This window comes from Helicoverpa zea, chromosome 11, assembly GCF_022581195.2.
Source record: "Helicoverpa zea isolate HzStark_Cry1AcR chromosome 11, ilHelZeax1.1, whole genome shotgun sequence".
Classification (NCBI taxonomy): Eukaryota; Metazoa; Arthropoda; class Insecta; order Lepidoptera; family Noctuidae; genus Helicoverpa; species Helicoverpa zea.
The window spans coordinates 12,826,658-12,843,829 of record NC_061462.1 but is presented as its reverse complement, the minus strand read 5'-3'; the positions used below and the strand labels follow the sequence as shown (position 1 = coordinate 12,843,829).

The window sequence follows — 17,172 nt, the reverse complement described above, 5'->3', positions numbered from 1 at the left end:
ATTTTACAAATTCAAATAAAGAATTAAAAAAAATGTTTTTTGTAAAGGAGGTTGCGGTCCCAAAAAGGAACTATATAAAGTTCCAGGTTTGTGTTAATTGTAAACATTATCTCCCACATTAATTAAAACGGAGCAACTTGGTGTAACTTTAATCTGTGTTTATTAATAGGGGGGTATAGTATTATTAACAAGTGCTACGATGAGGCGCTACGCGCGACCGCTACGAGAGGCCTACGCGTGCCACACGACGTCCACGCCACACAACTAGTACTGTGACATTTCTTAACATTGCAGTTGCAATTACATTTAAAGATATTATTTTAACAGAAGGTATGATCTATAAATCTTCAATCCGTGAAACTGCCTATAGGTATCCTGCTGTTTGGCATGACTGAGTAGGGTTCACCAGTCTAGGCTTGACAAGTCATTATGAGACCTTAAAGCCCTCCGGACACCATTACAAATTCTACACATCAATCAATTTGTCAATGGGTGTACGTCGGTACCGGTCCGTTACGTTGCCACCCCTTATTTTATATAGTTGCGAGACATTTTCCGAAGATTGATACATTGCTTAGTACATAAGGTAGCGGCCGGGCTCCGTAGCAATGGAACAGCAATGCACGGACGCTGCGGGGCTCGGTCGCGCGGTTGAAAGGTCGGCGCTATCTGAGCACATGCGCGCGACGCGGGCGCGGTGACGTCAGAGGCATCGATCGCGTCGCGCCGCGCCTCGGCACAGCTCCTCCGCTCCTGTCAGGTCCGGAGCACGTGAACAGCCCTGCGAGGATGCGGCCACCCCTCACGTAAGGCCACACCACGTGTATTCATGTCCGGCGAGCACCCATGTGCGGGCTAAGCTTCAGGACCAGGAATAGCCCTTCGCAGAAAACCTCCCTCCGATGGGGCGACAGTTGCCCTCCGAGGCTGAGCATTAACACCTCGGACTAGTGAGGGGACAGTGTTGTGTGTAGTGATACTTACTGTACGTGCTGTGGCCTCATGCTGGCTGAGTGACGTCGCTCCGGACCCTCACATCTAGTTTTATTGACAGGAAAGTGAGTATTACTGTTTAACTTTTACATAAGTTTACTTTCAATCGTCATAAACTATTTGGCAACAAAGTATTAGATAATTGTTTGTACTTCTAGTTTTCAAACTGTTCATGCAGGAACGAACAGCTGAACACAGTATCCTTGACCCGCTGTCAGCAGTCACCTGCCAGTGACATAATAGCCGTGTACACTTAAGTTCCTACTGTTGTGCCTGTTCAAACTAACTTCATCTTACTGCCAGTAAGCGTCAAATAGTTCACCAATAGTTCAAACTCGTCAGTGTTTTAAATGGTTGATCATTTTAACTTTTAAGCCACTGTAGTTTAAGATTTAACCTTGGTTACCGTCACGTTTTATATTTTGAATCATCGGTACAGTAATTAATATCATTAGGTAGCCACTACGTGGTGTCTACGAACCCCCCAACACCTTCAGCTTTCATTTCGGCCAAACTTAACGATGGAGCGGGGACGGGGGAAACCGATTGCAGCAATTCACTATGGGTTTGAATAAATAACATTGTCAAGCTTAATACAAATCTTCTAGCCTACTTCCTACAAAAATTACATAGTAAACGCGAAAGTTTTTATTGATTTAGAATGAATGTATGTACATATGCTACTCTTGACGCAATAACCTATTGAATGGATTTTGATAGAATCTGGTAGTAATATAGTTACGTATAACAAACAATATAATATAATAATAAAACATAGGCTACAAGCTTTCCCCAGCGGTTTCACCCGCATGCTGAGGGAACTACTTCCCGCACCCGGCTCAAATATTAACCGTATATCTCAGGCACTAGTCTAGTTCGTTTCTAGTGATTGTGCCATAAAGCACCCAATAGAATATTACCCATAAAATTTATTAGGATGACTTATGAAAGTGGTTCTGAGTCCATTTCTTCAAAAATATCTGAACTACCGTTTTTTATACTCAATCTGAAGAGTTTGTTTGCTTGAACGGGCTTATCTCAGGAACTTCTGATCCAATTTCAATTTCTAAATCAAGGGCCCATTTGTCTGCTTCTAGCTACTTTTTATCCGCGAAACGCAGGTGAGACCATGGACGGAACCTAGTATTTGTCATAAACATGCGTTGACAGCTTAAAGCCAATTTAGAAGTGCTTTACGAACAGGATAAAGTTAATCCGTGGGGATCTGCCTCGCACACGGATTTTATGTGATCCAATTATATCGTAACTTACACCACAGTACTGTTGACGGAGGTATTGCTCACCAAACTAACTTTGTGTTCTTCCTCAATCACAATGTAACGGCTGAAGAGTGTTATAATACTGCTTACATACCGGAATATCATATTATTATGATATTTAAGAGCTTGTGGCTAAGTCAATGTCGCGCGGATCGATCATTCAAAAAAAGTTTAAGCAACTTTTCGTACAACAACGTCTTTGGCAGTCGTTATTTCGTACAACAACGTCTTTGGCAGTCGTTATTTCGTACAACAACGTCTTTGGCAGTCGTTACGGGTACCTACTCAGAAGCTAGAAAGTCTGACAACCAGTTTTATAAAAGAGTATCGGTTTGCCCGGTTTGAGGACGTCAGATGTGTAGTCACTCCAAGTAAAACACTCGTACCTACTCAGCTGCATACGTTTAGACTGGAAGCCGACCCCAACATAGTTGGAAAAAGTCTAAGCTAATGATGACGACATCGGATTACTGTTTATTCGAGTGCGGGAAGAAGTTCCTTTAGGAAGCTGGAGAAACAGCTGGTGTAGTACAGCGTAACAAATAAAAACATGGAAGGATAGGTTTGCATGTTTCGGACACATACACCCGGAAAAAAAGTTGTATGACCTAGGACCATACCATTTCAGAAGACCTCAACACTGATTTCACATTCCTTGCCACGCATCACTTAAACATAGCTTGATTGTTGCAGGGAGGAAAGATAATCAAGCAAGATGATCAATATAGCGGGCGTGATCTCCATCATCCTGTTCTACGTGCTGATCCTGGCCGTGGGCATCTGGGCGGGGCGCAAGAAGCCTGCAGGCAATGATTCGGAGGAGGAAGTCATGCTGGCAGGACGCTCCATCGGACTCTTCGTCGGGATATTCACTATGACTGGTAAGAAACAGACATTACTGGCGAAGTTTTGTAATGCAAGACAACATCTACATAAGACAGGCGTTAATTGCCTTAATTACCAATTCTTACATAGGTACTAAGTAGTAGGGACTAGAAATTGTAATGCAGTAATAAAAATTTACTAGTTACATCCTTTTTATCGTCCCACTGCTGGAAACAGGCCTCCTCTCACACGGAGAAGAGCGGAATTGAGCGTTAATCACCACTAATAAAAAATATGAATAGTAAATCGTAGTTATAAAGACATTTCATTCAAACAATGCTTACAGCGAGCACCTGTCTGCTGCTCGCTATCTTAAGTTTATTATTTACAACACTTATAGAAAATCGCAAAGTGTTATATGTACTTATAGAAATTAGCTAATTATTATATTGACTAAAGTGTGGGAAAACACGTGTTCGAGTTTTCCTGTAACTATCAATAAATAGAAATGTCTCCTCGACACTTGAAATAGGGAATTACACGTTGAGTACTTACGTATTATCTAGTACTCGGAATATCACTTATGATGAAAACTTTGTTCCATATATAGGTAATTAGGAAAGTAGTAGATTTTAAACCTAAAATTCATCATTTACCTAATTTTTCCTCATTACAGAACATATTGAAAGGATATGTATTAGCTACCGAGGTATATTTTTTGAGCTATCTGCCACGTTTCATAATTTATTTATATTTTTAATAACTGTACAGACTTTTGATTCTAATTTAATTTTTTCTTCAGATTAATAATTAGAACAGGGCACAAAAGAGCGAGTAACTTTTTCTCAAACATCAGGGAAATGTTGGTTTGTTTCTCATTTTCAACAAACAAACTGCGAAGTATCGAATGTACGGACAATGAAAACCAAATCCATTGCTGGCGCATTTTTGAATTTGGAACATTACAGTGCTCCAGCAATGTTTGTTAAAGTTTTTCTGTTTGGTTCTAACATGAGGCTGTATCACGGTATTGCCTGTGCCACAAAGAACGGTTAATGTGACGAATAAGTATTGTTGATGAGCGCGCCATTTTCCCGATTTTCTTCAAAGTAAATAAATAAAAAAAAATAGTTTTGATAACTGTTACTATTGTTTCTAAACTGTACTGGATCTTCGGAAAACTAATTGATTTACGATTACTTAAAACGCCGTCTGAAACGTGCAGTACCTACCTAATTTCAGAATGCAAGTAGGTACATTGTACAGTTTCTTATACGTATGTATATATTTTGATCAATTAACATAGTGATCATCATAATAAGGTACCTAATTATATCAATTAACTATAACACTTCTTCTTGATTAACGCTTACTTAATCGTTCTCCATGTGAGAGGAGGCTTGTTGCTGTGGTTATTCCAGCAGTGGGACGATAAAAAAAAGACTAACGAACCATAACACTATGAAAATTCGTTCATATTTAAATTAGTTGTGTTAGCAGGCAAGTTGATGGTACAAAAAATTCAATGATTCTATTTTCTAATATTGTAACAGTTTGGCTTTACGCGTACTTGTGCGTAAGTAACGGCCACTTTAAACATAATGAAAGCCACAATTTAAAAAACAACCTTAACTTAATTATATTTAAGTTCAGTTTTCCTTGCATCACTTCATTGTGAAAATTTTATTTGACATTGCCGTCAATCTAATTTAATCCGTATAACTATGGATATACAGTACCAATTCATGCGTTTCATACAATTGATGTGTTGATATTTTTTTTTGTTTTGAGTACATTCATTACGTGTACCGGCTGAAGTGGGTTTCCTCAATAATGATTGTCAAGTGCTGTATCAAGTTATTGACACAATAACAACATAGTCAATGCTATTCGATTTTAATAATAATAACACAGTTAACAGTTACAATTATTTTAGTAGATAGTAACTTATTAGGATGATTAATTGATCTCATATTGAGCACCCTGTTACTAAAAAATTACACAGATTTTAATTAAATAATAAAGGATCTTCAGTTTTACAGTGAAATAATAAACAAGTTAAAAAATACAGACAATAAAGTAAAAATATATGAAGCAATGAACCCACATAAATGGTACCCACGAGCCACGAGCAGATTTGACGACTGTTGTAACCCAAGTCATCAAATCATTAATTTGCAATAAACATGGTAGGAAAAAGGTTCAATAAAATATCTGTACAGCATGTTTTGCCGACTTAAACCAAACATCTAAATAAGTGGTCATTCATACAAATGATATGGAATAGATTCTCGATTCGCTGCAATATGGCGGAGCATAGAAAGACGGGCCATGCATCCTTGCGTATCTTCTGCACATGAGCAGAGTTGAGGTTATACGCCCCACTGCAAGTGTACCACCCTTATATTCCACAGGGTCAGTAGGTTACTGGGTTACATGTATAGGTGAAGGTGTAAACTGTTCTATCTGATGTAAGACGAGGTTACCATAACACATCGAGTTAATTATTGAAATTACTAATCTTATTATAGGCAAACAAAGCAATGAAATGTATTAGAAAAACGGAAAATCCTTTAACTAAGCTCACATTGGAAGACAGATTTCAAAATGCGTATTGAAGTCTAGTGTAGTCCCTTCCAATCAGGTCTTGATCAAACGTGCTAGAAGTGTTATCGAACATTATAACGCCAAAAGTTCCAAACTACATATGTTAATTGGGGTGTATACTCGTAGCTCATAGCTTGCATATTGATTCAAGATGTTTGTTCCAGCGACATGGGTGGGCGGCGGCTACATCAACGGCACGGCGGAGGCCATCTACACATCAGGTCTGGTCTGGTGCCAGGCGCCCTTCGGGTACGCGCTCTCGCTGGTCTTCGGTAAGTCTTACACCTTCAGAAAACTATATAACTTACTTTTAACTTAAAGGACTATACAACCAATAAACACAGAATACATAGCCGCCCAAACTCATATAACACATCTTTATTAACAAAATTATACAGTACTAGCCGTTATCCCGCGGTTTCACCAGCGTCCCGTGGTAACTACTGCCCATCATCATCATCATCAGCCTATCGCAGTCCACTGCTGGACATAGGCCTCTCCAAGTGCACGCCACTGAGATCGATTTTCGGCTTCTCGCATCCAGCTCCTGCCAGCCGTCTTGCGCAAGTCATCACTCCACCGTGCCTGAGGACGTCCTACACTACGTTTGCCGAGGCGTGGTCTCCACTCTAGAATTCGTTTACCCCAACGGTTATCGGTTCTTCGGCTAATATGGCCAGCCCACTACCACTTCAGCTTGCTGATTCGGTGGGCTATGTCGATGACCTTGGTTCTCTGACGGATCATTCCTGATGCGATCCCTCAGAGAAATGCCGAGCGTAGCCCTTTCCATAGCCCGCTGAGCGACTTTAAACTTATGAACCAGCCGTACCGACAGATTCCACGTTTCGACTCCGTAAATCATGACAGGTAGGACGCACTGATTGAAGACTTTTGTCTTTAGGCACTGTGGGATCGACGATGTTAGGACTCGACGTAGCTTCCCAAATGCAGCCCAACCCATCTGAATTCTCCTATTCACCTCGTCCTCAAAGTTGTTTCTACCTAACTGCAATGTCTGCCCGAGGTATACATATTTCCGAACAACTTCGAGAACGGCGCCGTGTATCGCAATCGGTTCCGGTAGAACATGTTCATTGAACATGACCTTGGTTTTGTCCAAGTTCATCCGTAGGCCGATGCGTAGAGAAGATTCAGCCAGGTCGTTCAGCATCTGTTGTAGGTCCTGCAACGTTTCCGCCATGATGACGATATCGTCAGCAAATCGCAAGAGATGTGTTCGCCATTGATGTTGATGCCGCGTCCTTTCCAGTTCAGCGTCTTGAACATATCCTCCATTGCATTAGTGAACAGTTTCGGGGAAATAACATCCCCTTGCCTCACTCCTCGATGCAACGGTATGGGCCTTGTTTGCTGATTCTGTACTTGGACGGACATACATAACTACTGCCCGTACCGGGATAAAATATAGCCTATGTTACTCGTGGATAATGTAGCTTTCTAATGGTGAAAGAATTTTTAAAAACGGTCCAGTAGTTTTTGAGCCTATTCATTACAACCAAACAAACAAAGTTTTCCTCTTTATAATATTAGTATAGATTGACATCTTTGTTCAAATAGCTGCAAGTTTTCCAGAAAGGTAAAATTATACGCTATCCATGACCAACATAAAGCAGCCATCATCAGCTGTCACTGGTGCCCTGGGGCCCGATTCTCCTAAGTTAATAAAGTCAAAAACGAATATAAATCGAATCGCAATATGATCGCAATAGTAGTTTTAACCATATCGGGCATTCTGCTACTAATATAAGACCAATCGTATTCCAACGACATTCGATTGGTTTGCGATTGGTCTGCTATTTTGGTATATACGGTAGTTTGCTCAAAACGCTTTTTGTTTGCTACAATCATATTGCAATCGTAAATCATTTGCAGACAAAATGATTCATTATTGAATGACAGAAAATGATAAAAACGTTTATTTCAAAGAAAAAATAGTGGAATGCCACTACTCTTCAATCGTAATCGAATAGTAATCGAGTCGAATAGTGAATCGTATGACGCTTAAGTAAAATTAGAAGAATCGGGCTCCTGGGGAGATAGTACATTGAATGCTTTTCATAGCCGGATTTCACCTGTACTGATAGCTTTGGTAAAGCTTGACGCTTCAACATCAGGCACCATCGATCAAACTGTTTGGCAAGTTGTTGCGATTTATGAACGTAAATCCGTCTAGTCAACATTACACTAACGTACCCAACACGTGCAATAATCAAAATGTACTCTATTTCAAGTTCTGTCATCAATGACGGGTTTTCCTCCTCGTCGTGTATTAGTTTTCAGAAATATTGATTAAGTTTATATCGGTACTCGAAACGAATAATTTTCCAGACATTATTAAGGACACGATAACAGTAACTATAGATAGGTAACAAGAATCCGAAACTAAAATGAATGAGAAAGAATAATATCAACTATAACGGTTCCAATCTCTCCTGTATGGTAGTATTTATAAAGTAATTTGCAGATTAATCAGCTTCCAAAACCTGAGCTAAAACTCTGGAATATTGACTTCCCCAATTTCCATACCATAAAATGGAAAATATAGATTGTTAATAATTAATGTACCTACAAATTAATGCCGGGTCATGAAATACAACCTACCTTCTAGGCTACCTTCCACACGAAAGCTGAAGCAACAACTACCGATCACGTACAGTTATTGAAGAGTCTGTTCTTCATCAGGTGGCATATTCTTCGCGAACCCGATGCGCAAGCAGGGCTACGTGACGATGCTGGACCCTCTGCAGGACTCGTTCGGTGGCCGCATGGGGGGGCTTCTGTTCCTGCCCGCGCTCTGCGGGGAGGTCTTCTGGGCTGCTGGCATCCTGGCTGCACTGGGTAAGTACTTAGTTTACTCTGTGATATTTCTCCTGTATGATAACGGACAACTTTTGTTTATGTGACAATAGTACAGTGTAATAACTCCCCGTTAATGTGGTGCAAATGTTAGGTCGATAAGATTTTTGGATAAGGCAAAAAAAATACTCGATTAAAATTAAAGATATGTCATCAGTACGGACAGCATACGGACAGCAGTCGTATAATAAGCTCAACAAAAACCCAGAAATAACCATGTCTTCATGATTGTCATGTGTCTAGAAATACACAGTTCTTTTTGCAGACATTTATATTGAAACAAAAAAGAACTGTCACGTTGTTTGCTGGAAAAAAAAAAAAAATCCCGCTAAATAAATTGTCGCGTGGGCGGGAATGGTTTAATCAAATTGTCAGGTGAGTGAAGTGCGCTCGTGGACCCGGGTGGCGAACCTTTGACATTCACTGTTCCTAGCTACCTAGTACATCTAGAATCTAGATGTTCAGCTTTGTGCTAAAAATATATCTGTGTTCAAAGTCATTTTCATGAAAAGCTATGTAACTATTGGTAAAGGTTTCTAATGTTCGCAGTAATGATGTTTATTTTTTATGACGATGGACACTAACGCCTTATCAAAACGAAGCTGTAATAATAAAATAATAGTTTAAAAAAAACTAAAAAACACGCTTTTTATAGAAAACCGAACTAAAAAATAGCAAATAAATTTTAATGAATTTAAATTAAGAAAATAGTGTTCAAAATTTCAATGAATATAAATTAATAATAGTGTGAATACAAAAAAAAATATTTAAAAAAGCGTGGGGTGCTTTTTAAGGTCATATCGAAATGAAAATCACTCTACTCATATCTGTCAATAAAATATTTATAACTATTGACACCATGCACCCCACGCTTTTTAAAATATTTTTTTTGTATTCACACTATTATTAATTTATATTCATTGAAATTTTGAACACTATTTTCTTAATTTAAATTCATTAAAATTTATTTGCTATTTTTTAGTTCGGTTTTCTATAAAAAGCGTGTTTTTTAGTTTTTTTTAAACTATTATTTATTTTCTACTTTTTAGTTTGGATTATTTATAATAGCTTTTTAATTTTAAACTATTGCACGACTCGTGATGCGAAGCATCAGAGAGTGCTTTACGATCGAAAAAAATTTTTCGCCTTATTTTGGCAACTATTTTTAGTATTATAGCCTTGTTAGTTAAAGGAATCAAGATATTTTGCATTTTCTGTTTTTTAGTTTGTTTTGTTTTTTTAAAGTAGATTTAGTTTTTTTTTAAACTATTATTTGTTTTGTAGAATTAAAATTCTCTTTAGTATACAAAAATTTGACAATATTAGAGAAAACGGCTAAAGATAATTATTGGAAATAAAAATTAACAACGAGTCCTGCCTTATCGACTGTTGTTTCCTAGCTAAGCTACTAGGTGATCTGCTGACCTACTAGTACACAAGATGGGGTGATGATAAATAAAACCTCCTCTGTGCACTGTTCTAAGCTGGTATATTAAAGTCTTACAAAAAAAAACATTTTGTCTTGCTTGTAACGAAACCATAGCGCGCATTTAAACGCGACAACGCCATCTATCGAGCGAGTAGGAAGCATTCAAATGTTAGTCGCAAACATACCGCCCACCAAGGACGTTACTGAAGGAACGTCCTTGGTGGGCGAAAATGAACTAAGGATGAACTATACTTAAAAACATTTGAACTACATAATTTGCACTTGTACTGTATACATCAAATTCGAACAAAATTTACACATTATGACTCATATACAATGAATATATACGTAATAAATATAACAATTTGACCTTATACTAACAAAGTTTAAATATGAATAACAATATTATCTTAAAATAATTAACATAGATATGGAAAGACAATTTAACAATATTAGCCCGGTCAAAATAGACATAAAAGTAGTGGTCAAATAACAAAAATTCCCACAGAGCTGATTTTTGGTGGAGAGCTAGATTTGATCATTATAAATAAAATACTAAAAGTCCCCATCGATCCCATGTGTGCGTCAAAAGTTATTCGAGGTCAAATGTCAAAATTTTTGGTTTTTTGTGTTTTTTTCGAAAACGGTAAGTTTTATCAAAAAAGTACATCAGACTAAAATTGTAGATTATACAATTTTATACAAAAATGGCATTAGCAGTTTTGTCCTAAATGTTACCATTCCTGAGATATCGCGCTTCAAAGTATATTCCATACATGACATGCACACATTTCCACGCCACCTGTGAGGTAGTATACTCGGCGCGTTTTTTTTATCGTGGTTTCCCCTGTAGACCTACTCCACTAACTGTCATGACAATTTTAGGATAGTTTAAGGGAATAATTGCCGTCAAGTTCTAATATGATGTCATTATTGATATTAACTATTGGGTTAACTATTATTGTGATTGTTTTAGATTTATCAGATTCATACAAAAACTCGTGGTGGCCTAGTGGGTAAAGAACCAACCTCTCAAGTATGAGTGGGTTCGATTCCAGGTCAGACAAGTACCAATGAAACTTTTCTAAGTTTGTATGTACTTCCTAAGCATATCTTGGACACCAATGACTGTGTTTCTGATGGCACGTTAAACTGTAGGTTCTGGCTGTCATTGAACATTCTTGGCAGTCGTTATGGGTAGTCAGAAGCCAGTAAGTCTGACACCAGTCTAACCAAGGGGTATTGGGTTGCCCGGGTAACTGGGTTAAGGGGGTCAGATAGGGCAGTCGCTCCTTGTAAAGGACTACGTAGCTACATCCGGTTAAACTGGAAGCCGACCTCAAAATAGTTGGGAAAAGGGCTTGGAGGATGATTTGATACTACAATCATTTTTGCAATTGCAAAAAATAATGTCAGGAGTTTTTCTGGAGCAGGTGGGAGTAAAGTTTTAATAGGGTCCAGATATTATGTATCAATTTCCAACCCCAGTCTTCTGGATAAAAATGGAAATGTCGAAGGAAAATTAGCATGCGATAATTTTCTACACTTTAAAAGCGGATTGTGCGCGACTTCAGCGGTTGAAAAAATTTTGTTCTGTGTTTAGTAATGCAGAACCATGCCTTAGGACTGCAGTACGCTGATATTTAGGATTTAAAAGTGGGCAATCTAGCCTTAGCGACAAGCCACGTGAAGGTAATTCAAAACCCCATATGACCCAAGATAATATCGAGGCTATGCGGCAGTTAATTGTCGCAGACCAACATGTAACATACCGTGACATGGATCCGTGGGCATTACGATTGTTTTACATTCCCCAAAATTAAGTAAAGTCTTCGTGGTAAACGTTTCAGCACACCTGAAAAAGCTGTTGACTCATACAAATCGGCCAATTTGACTACCCCCACTTCAGAATGGAATAAATATTTCAAGAACTGGGTTTAATGCATGCAAAAGTGCATTAAATATTGCGGAGAATTCTCTGAAAAACAATAAATGGTATTAACCTATTAGATTGTCTATACTTATTTCAAACGACAAAACTTAAAGGCAGCCGTCGTACATACGTGGCTTGTATGTGCATATCATGTGTAGTGTGACTTTTTGAATCGCGATATCTCAGGAATGGTAAGATTTATGAGAAAACTGTTAATGCCATTCTTGTAGAAAATTTAAAGATCTACAACTTTGGTCTGGTGTCTTTTTTTGATAAAACTTACCGTTTTCGAAAAAAACACAAAAAACCAAAAAATTTGACATTTGACCTCGAATAACTTTTGACGCACACATGGGATCGATGGGGACTTTTAGTATTTTATTTATAATGATCAAATCTAGCTCTCCACCAAAAACCAGCTTTGTGGGAATTTTTGTTATTTCAAATGTCTATTTTGACCGGGCTATATTGTGATTTTGTACATTTGATCTAAAAGTAAAGTAGTAAATATTTGTTGTATACTTACTTGATTTTAAACATATGTAAAGTGTAAATTTCTTCTAAAATAACATGCGTAAAACATAAAGCTTATTCAACTACGGGTAAAATACATATTTTGGATGTTGGTCTCTTGATGGTTGAGGATTTGGTGCGTAACGTGACGACACGGGTGATATTACGAATAGTTGTCACTATCCATACAAGTGGGAAGTTCTCATCAATACAAAGAATATAAGTCCAAACGAGGTATAGTCGAGTTCCCTCGACTTTCTCTGGTCTCCATCATCAGGTCAGCTCCAAACCTTCACTGTTGCAAAGGTCTTGTCAATACAAATAATTTAAGCCCAAACACGAGGTAGTTTACATATTCAGTTGTCGAGTTCCCTGGACCCTCTCTGGTCTCCATCATCAGGTCAGCTCCAAATCTTCACAGTTGAATAGTGCTTTTAGGCGTACACCTGAGTGTCAAGTTTTTACCCTATGTGTGCCTACAACTTTCGAAGGTTGCCCTCGATTTCTCAGGGTTTCCATCATCAGATCCTGACCTGATGACTATGGGACCAACTGGCAGCTATTCCGAGTCGAACAAAAAAAGAATCACGTAGATCGGTCTATAAACCTCGGAGTAATCGATGTGTATGTGTAACCTCCTCCTTTTTGGGAAGTCGGTTAAAAATGGAATAATTTTATCAAATTAGTGTATTGTCATCGGTCCTCAATAAATCTACAAAGTTTGAACGAAATCTGGCCGTTTAAAGTGGGTCAAAATCGCGCCCAAAGAAGTCGGTTACAAACCTACAAACATACAAACATACAGGTGAAGCTAATAAAAAGCGTGTAAAAATAACACAACAGCCGCGGCTATGATGGCGCGGAAAGTTATTACCTCTAAGTAATTACTTGCTTCCAACTTGTTACTCTAATGCTATCACACATACATACATACAGCAGTATGTATTTACACACACATATAACGTAAGTTACGTTACTTGACAATTTGTAAGATTCAGCCAAACTGGCACCAATGTTACGTCAAATTGTGGTGAATGTTGTACTTGCTTCATTGTAAGTACTTCATACATTGTGGGCTTCTACAGAATTGGCGTTCAGAATTACTTGTCATTCAAAGAAGCAAAAGTTAGGTACATGAATAAAGCCCATTCAAACTTCGTTGAGGCTTGATGGGACTTACCGAAATCAATGGCGAGGTTTACTAATTAAGAACAGCTTAACATATTCAAAGAAAAATCGAAAAGAAATGGTTACATAAGTTAGATCCCTGAGAAAAAGAATTATAATTAAATATTCGCAATATTTGTGACACGCACGTAAGACTGCTGACTGGTACGAAATTCTTAGTACCTACTACATAAAGGTTTAGTTTATCGATGGAAAATACCAAGAAAAACTCTTTACCTGGAACACATTACCGTTTCGTATGTCTACAGGCTTCGTGTTATACATATCTTCTAGGTATAAAAACAGGCTTAATATTGTGTTTGTAGTCAGAGGGCAGATACCGTTTGTTAAGTAAATTATGTAGATATTGAACGGTTGCGGAGAGGGCTTGTCGGCTGAATAATTTATAGCCCGCCTCCACTGAACATTACCTAGTCTCATTCAATATTTAATGGCGGTTAATGGTTTATTGTGAATTACTGTTGTGTTACTGTTACAGCCTTTTTATCGTCCCACTGCTGGGCACAGGCCTCCTCTCACACGGAGAAGGATTGAGCATTAATCACCACGCTTGCTCAATGCGGGTTGGTGATTACAGACTTTATAGTCCAGGTTTCCTCAAGATGTTTTCCTTTACCTTTATATCAGCCATTGGTGTCTAAGATATACTTAGAAAGTACATACAAACTTAGAAAAGTTGAATTGGTACTTGCCTGACCTGGAATCGAACCCACGCCCTCATACTCGAGAGGTTGGTTCTTTACCCACTAGGCCACCACGACTTTACTGTTGTGTTAATTGAATTAAACAGGTTCATGGCAAGTACATAGCCGATTCTAGTGGTTTTCACGAGTCTTGATTAAGCTTTGCTACTTTTGTTGTTTGTAACTCTTTCATGGTAAAATGTCAGACGGGTGGAGCCTACTATTTTATTATAGTTACGTTCGTGACCATCGATTGTAGAAGTCGGTTGGACAGTCAATAATTTGTTTAGTTGTCAAATTGACCGTCAGGAATGGCGAGTGACCGTCGATCATTATCCTGTATATAGGATATCAGCTACTAAGTATTTAAAAGCATGTGTAAAGCATTTTTGGCAGTAGGTGTAACCGAGAGAAACTGCTAGTACCTACGTATTAACATAATTTCATTCCGTCAATGGTGATGTGTGTTGTCAATAATGTTAGAAGCCAGTAAGTCTGACACCAGTCTAACCAAGGGGTATCGGGTTGCCCGGGTAACTGGGTTGAGGAGGTCAGATAGGCAGTCGCTTTTTGTAAAGCACTGGTACTCAGCTGCATGCTGTTAGACTGGAAGCCGACCCCAACATAGTTGGGAAAAAGGCTCGTAGGATGATGAATGGTGATGTGAGTTAAACAAAGTAAGTTCAAACCTTTCATGGTTACTTACACAAATACTAAATACTGGGTGTCCCATAAGTCCTTTGAAATCTAAATTTCGAATAAAATTTAAATGGCGCGCGGGAATGGCATGCGGGGTGCGGGGATAGCATCAACGGTCTTTGGGAATTCATTCGCCATTGAAAGTTTTACCGGAGCGGACCGTGGTTTTTGTGTGCGTGAGTTTTATCACAACAATGATTCGGCCACCATTGCGCGGCGTATCTTTTTGTTCCTGTATTAACAGATTTTTTTATGGATGGTAATTTCTTATCTTTCTTTAAAATGCGCTGTAACGTCGATCTGGGTGTATTTAATGCATTGGAACGCTTACGAATGGATTGAGTAGGATTTTCACGAACTGACTCTTGCACTACGTCGATGTTGTCTTCCGTCCGTGATGTCCTTGGGCGGCCCGATCGTTGTTTATTCAACAAAATAAAATTGTAGATCCAGTCACCTCGAACTGTTGAACCCAATTTTTAACCGTTTGAACACTGGGACAGTCATTATACGAGCGCAAATTGCGATACTCTCTAAACTTACGCCGCGCAATGGTGGCCGAATCATTGATGTGATAAAAATCAAGCACACAAAAACCACGGTCCGCTCCGGTAAAACTTTCCATGGTGAATGAATTCCGAAAGACCGTTGATGCTATCCCCGCACCCCGCATGCCATTCCCGCGCGCCATTTAAATTTTATTCGAAATTTAGATTTCAAAGGACTTATGGGACACCCAGTACTTATGTTTTATAATGCCTGTAATATTTGTCTATTTTCATACAAATTACGACATTGCGTGTTTCAGGCTTTCTGTACTTAGTAGAATTCTAAGTACAGTGCATTAGGCTTTGTTTCCAAAGACCTAAATCAGAAATTAATATGTTCAATAAGTATACAGCTAAACATATTTGAACAACAATAATTAGCAGAATTTGAATTCTACCTTCAGGCATTGTAAATGTAAATGACTCGGTGAAATTGAATATTGCTATAACATATTTATAATATAAATAATAACAAGGTGGGTTTATATAGGCTTTACCTGTAGGTATACGGGTTTGGGAGGATACCCCCATATCCTCAGTGTCGGAGGGTGGGAGGTTACCTAATTATTAACGCGTTGTAGCGGCCCTCTCTTATAAAATCGATTAATAGCTAAACTGATTTTTAAACGGGCGTTAGGATGTTTTTGGTGAAACAATTATTCATCGTTGTAATTTAATTTTAATTACTATGATCGTTAAATATACCTACAGTTACTTTTATTGACTAACTATTCGGTAAATTAAAAGTTACATATCTACATTCAAATTTAACGAAAATTCTGGGTTTTCACGAGCTGTACTTAACTTTTACATTTTCATTTCGCAGTTCCAATATTTCAACATTTGCCTCCATCAGACAGCTACTAGAATATTCCCCGCGTGACAGGTACAAAAATAGCACATTATTATGTGCGGCAGACCCGCGGTAATATTTTATAGCGTGCGATGTGATGTGACACGCCGTATGTGTATGTTATACATTATGTATTATGCGGATTATATAAGCTGTAACTTCAAATAGGATTGTCTAATGAAGCAGGCATAATATCATGAATACATATACAGTAAATTAGTTTCTAAATTATATTGGTTTAGCTTTCTCTGTGCTAATACTGTGTGATTATGTGCTCATCACACTATTTAAGCAATATCCAATTATTCACGCAATCACTGTAAAAGTAATAACACACAATAAATACAGTGTAAAATTGCCTGCACACTGGTGGAGTTTAAGCGTCGCGCGTAGCAAAATGGAGAGCACACTAGCAACGAACAGCAGCTTTCTTTCTCTGCTGTTTTTCGCTCAAAAAAACCGAACGGAAAATCCGCTGGTGTGAAAATGCGGTAAATTCCCGCATGTTTCAATCTGTTCCCAAAATACACCATCCTTTATCAGAAGTCAGCTAGACAAGTATAAATCGGTGGACTTTTATCCGAGGTAGTGGATTGTCCCCCGGCGCTTTCTGTCCGACGGCGGTCGCCCCTCGAGTCATCTATTATGTAGGCCTCGTATATTGGGCATACCTAGGTACGACATTTTGTCGCCTATTATGTCCATACTGCTTTACTCTGGGACATATCGTTTATTGCTGAA

General features: G+C 38.5%; 1 protein-coding gene across 1 annotated transcript in view; it reads left to right on the top strand.

Annotated features, from left to right (window-relative positions):
- The first annotated feature begins 522 nt into the window (after positions 1 to 522).
- Positions 523 to 17,172, top strand: part of LOC124634394 (high-affinity choline transporter 1) — a 33,166-nt gene continuing 16,516 nt past the window's right edge. The window contains exons 1-4 of the mRNA XM_047169963.1: positions 523 to 1,058; positions 2,967 to 3,154; positions 5,870 to 5,977; positions 8,412 to 8,567. Of these exons, the coding sequence (XP_047025919.1) occupies positions 2,989 to 3,154; positions 5,870 to 5,977; positions 8,412 to 8,567 (430 nt within the window). The 5' untranslated portion in view covers positions 523 to 1,058; positions 2,967 to 2,988. The remainder of the gene's footprint in view (positions 1,059 to 2,966; positions 3,155 to 5,869; positions 5,978 to 8,411; positions 8,568 to 17,172) is intronic.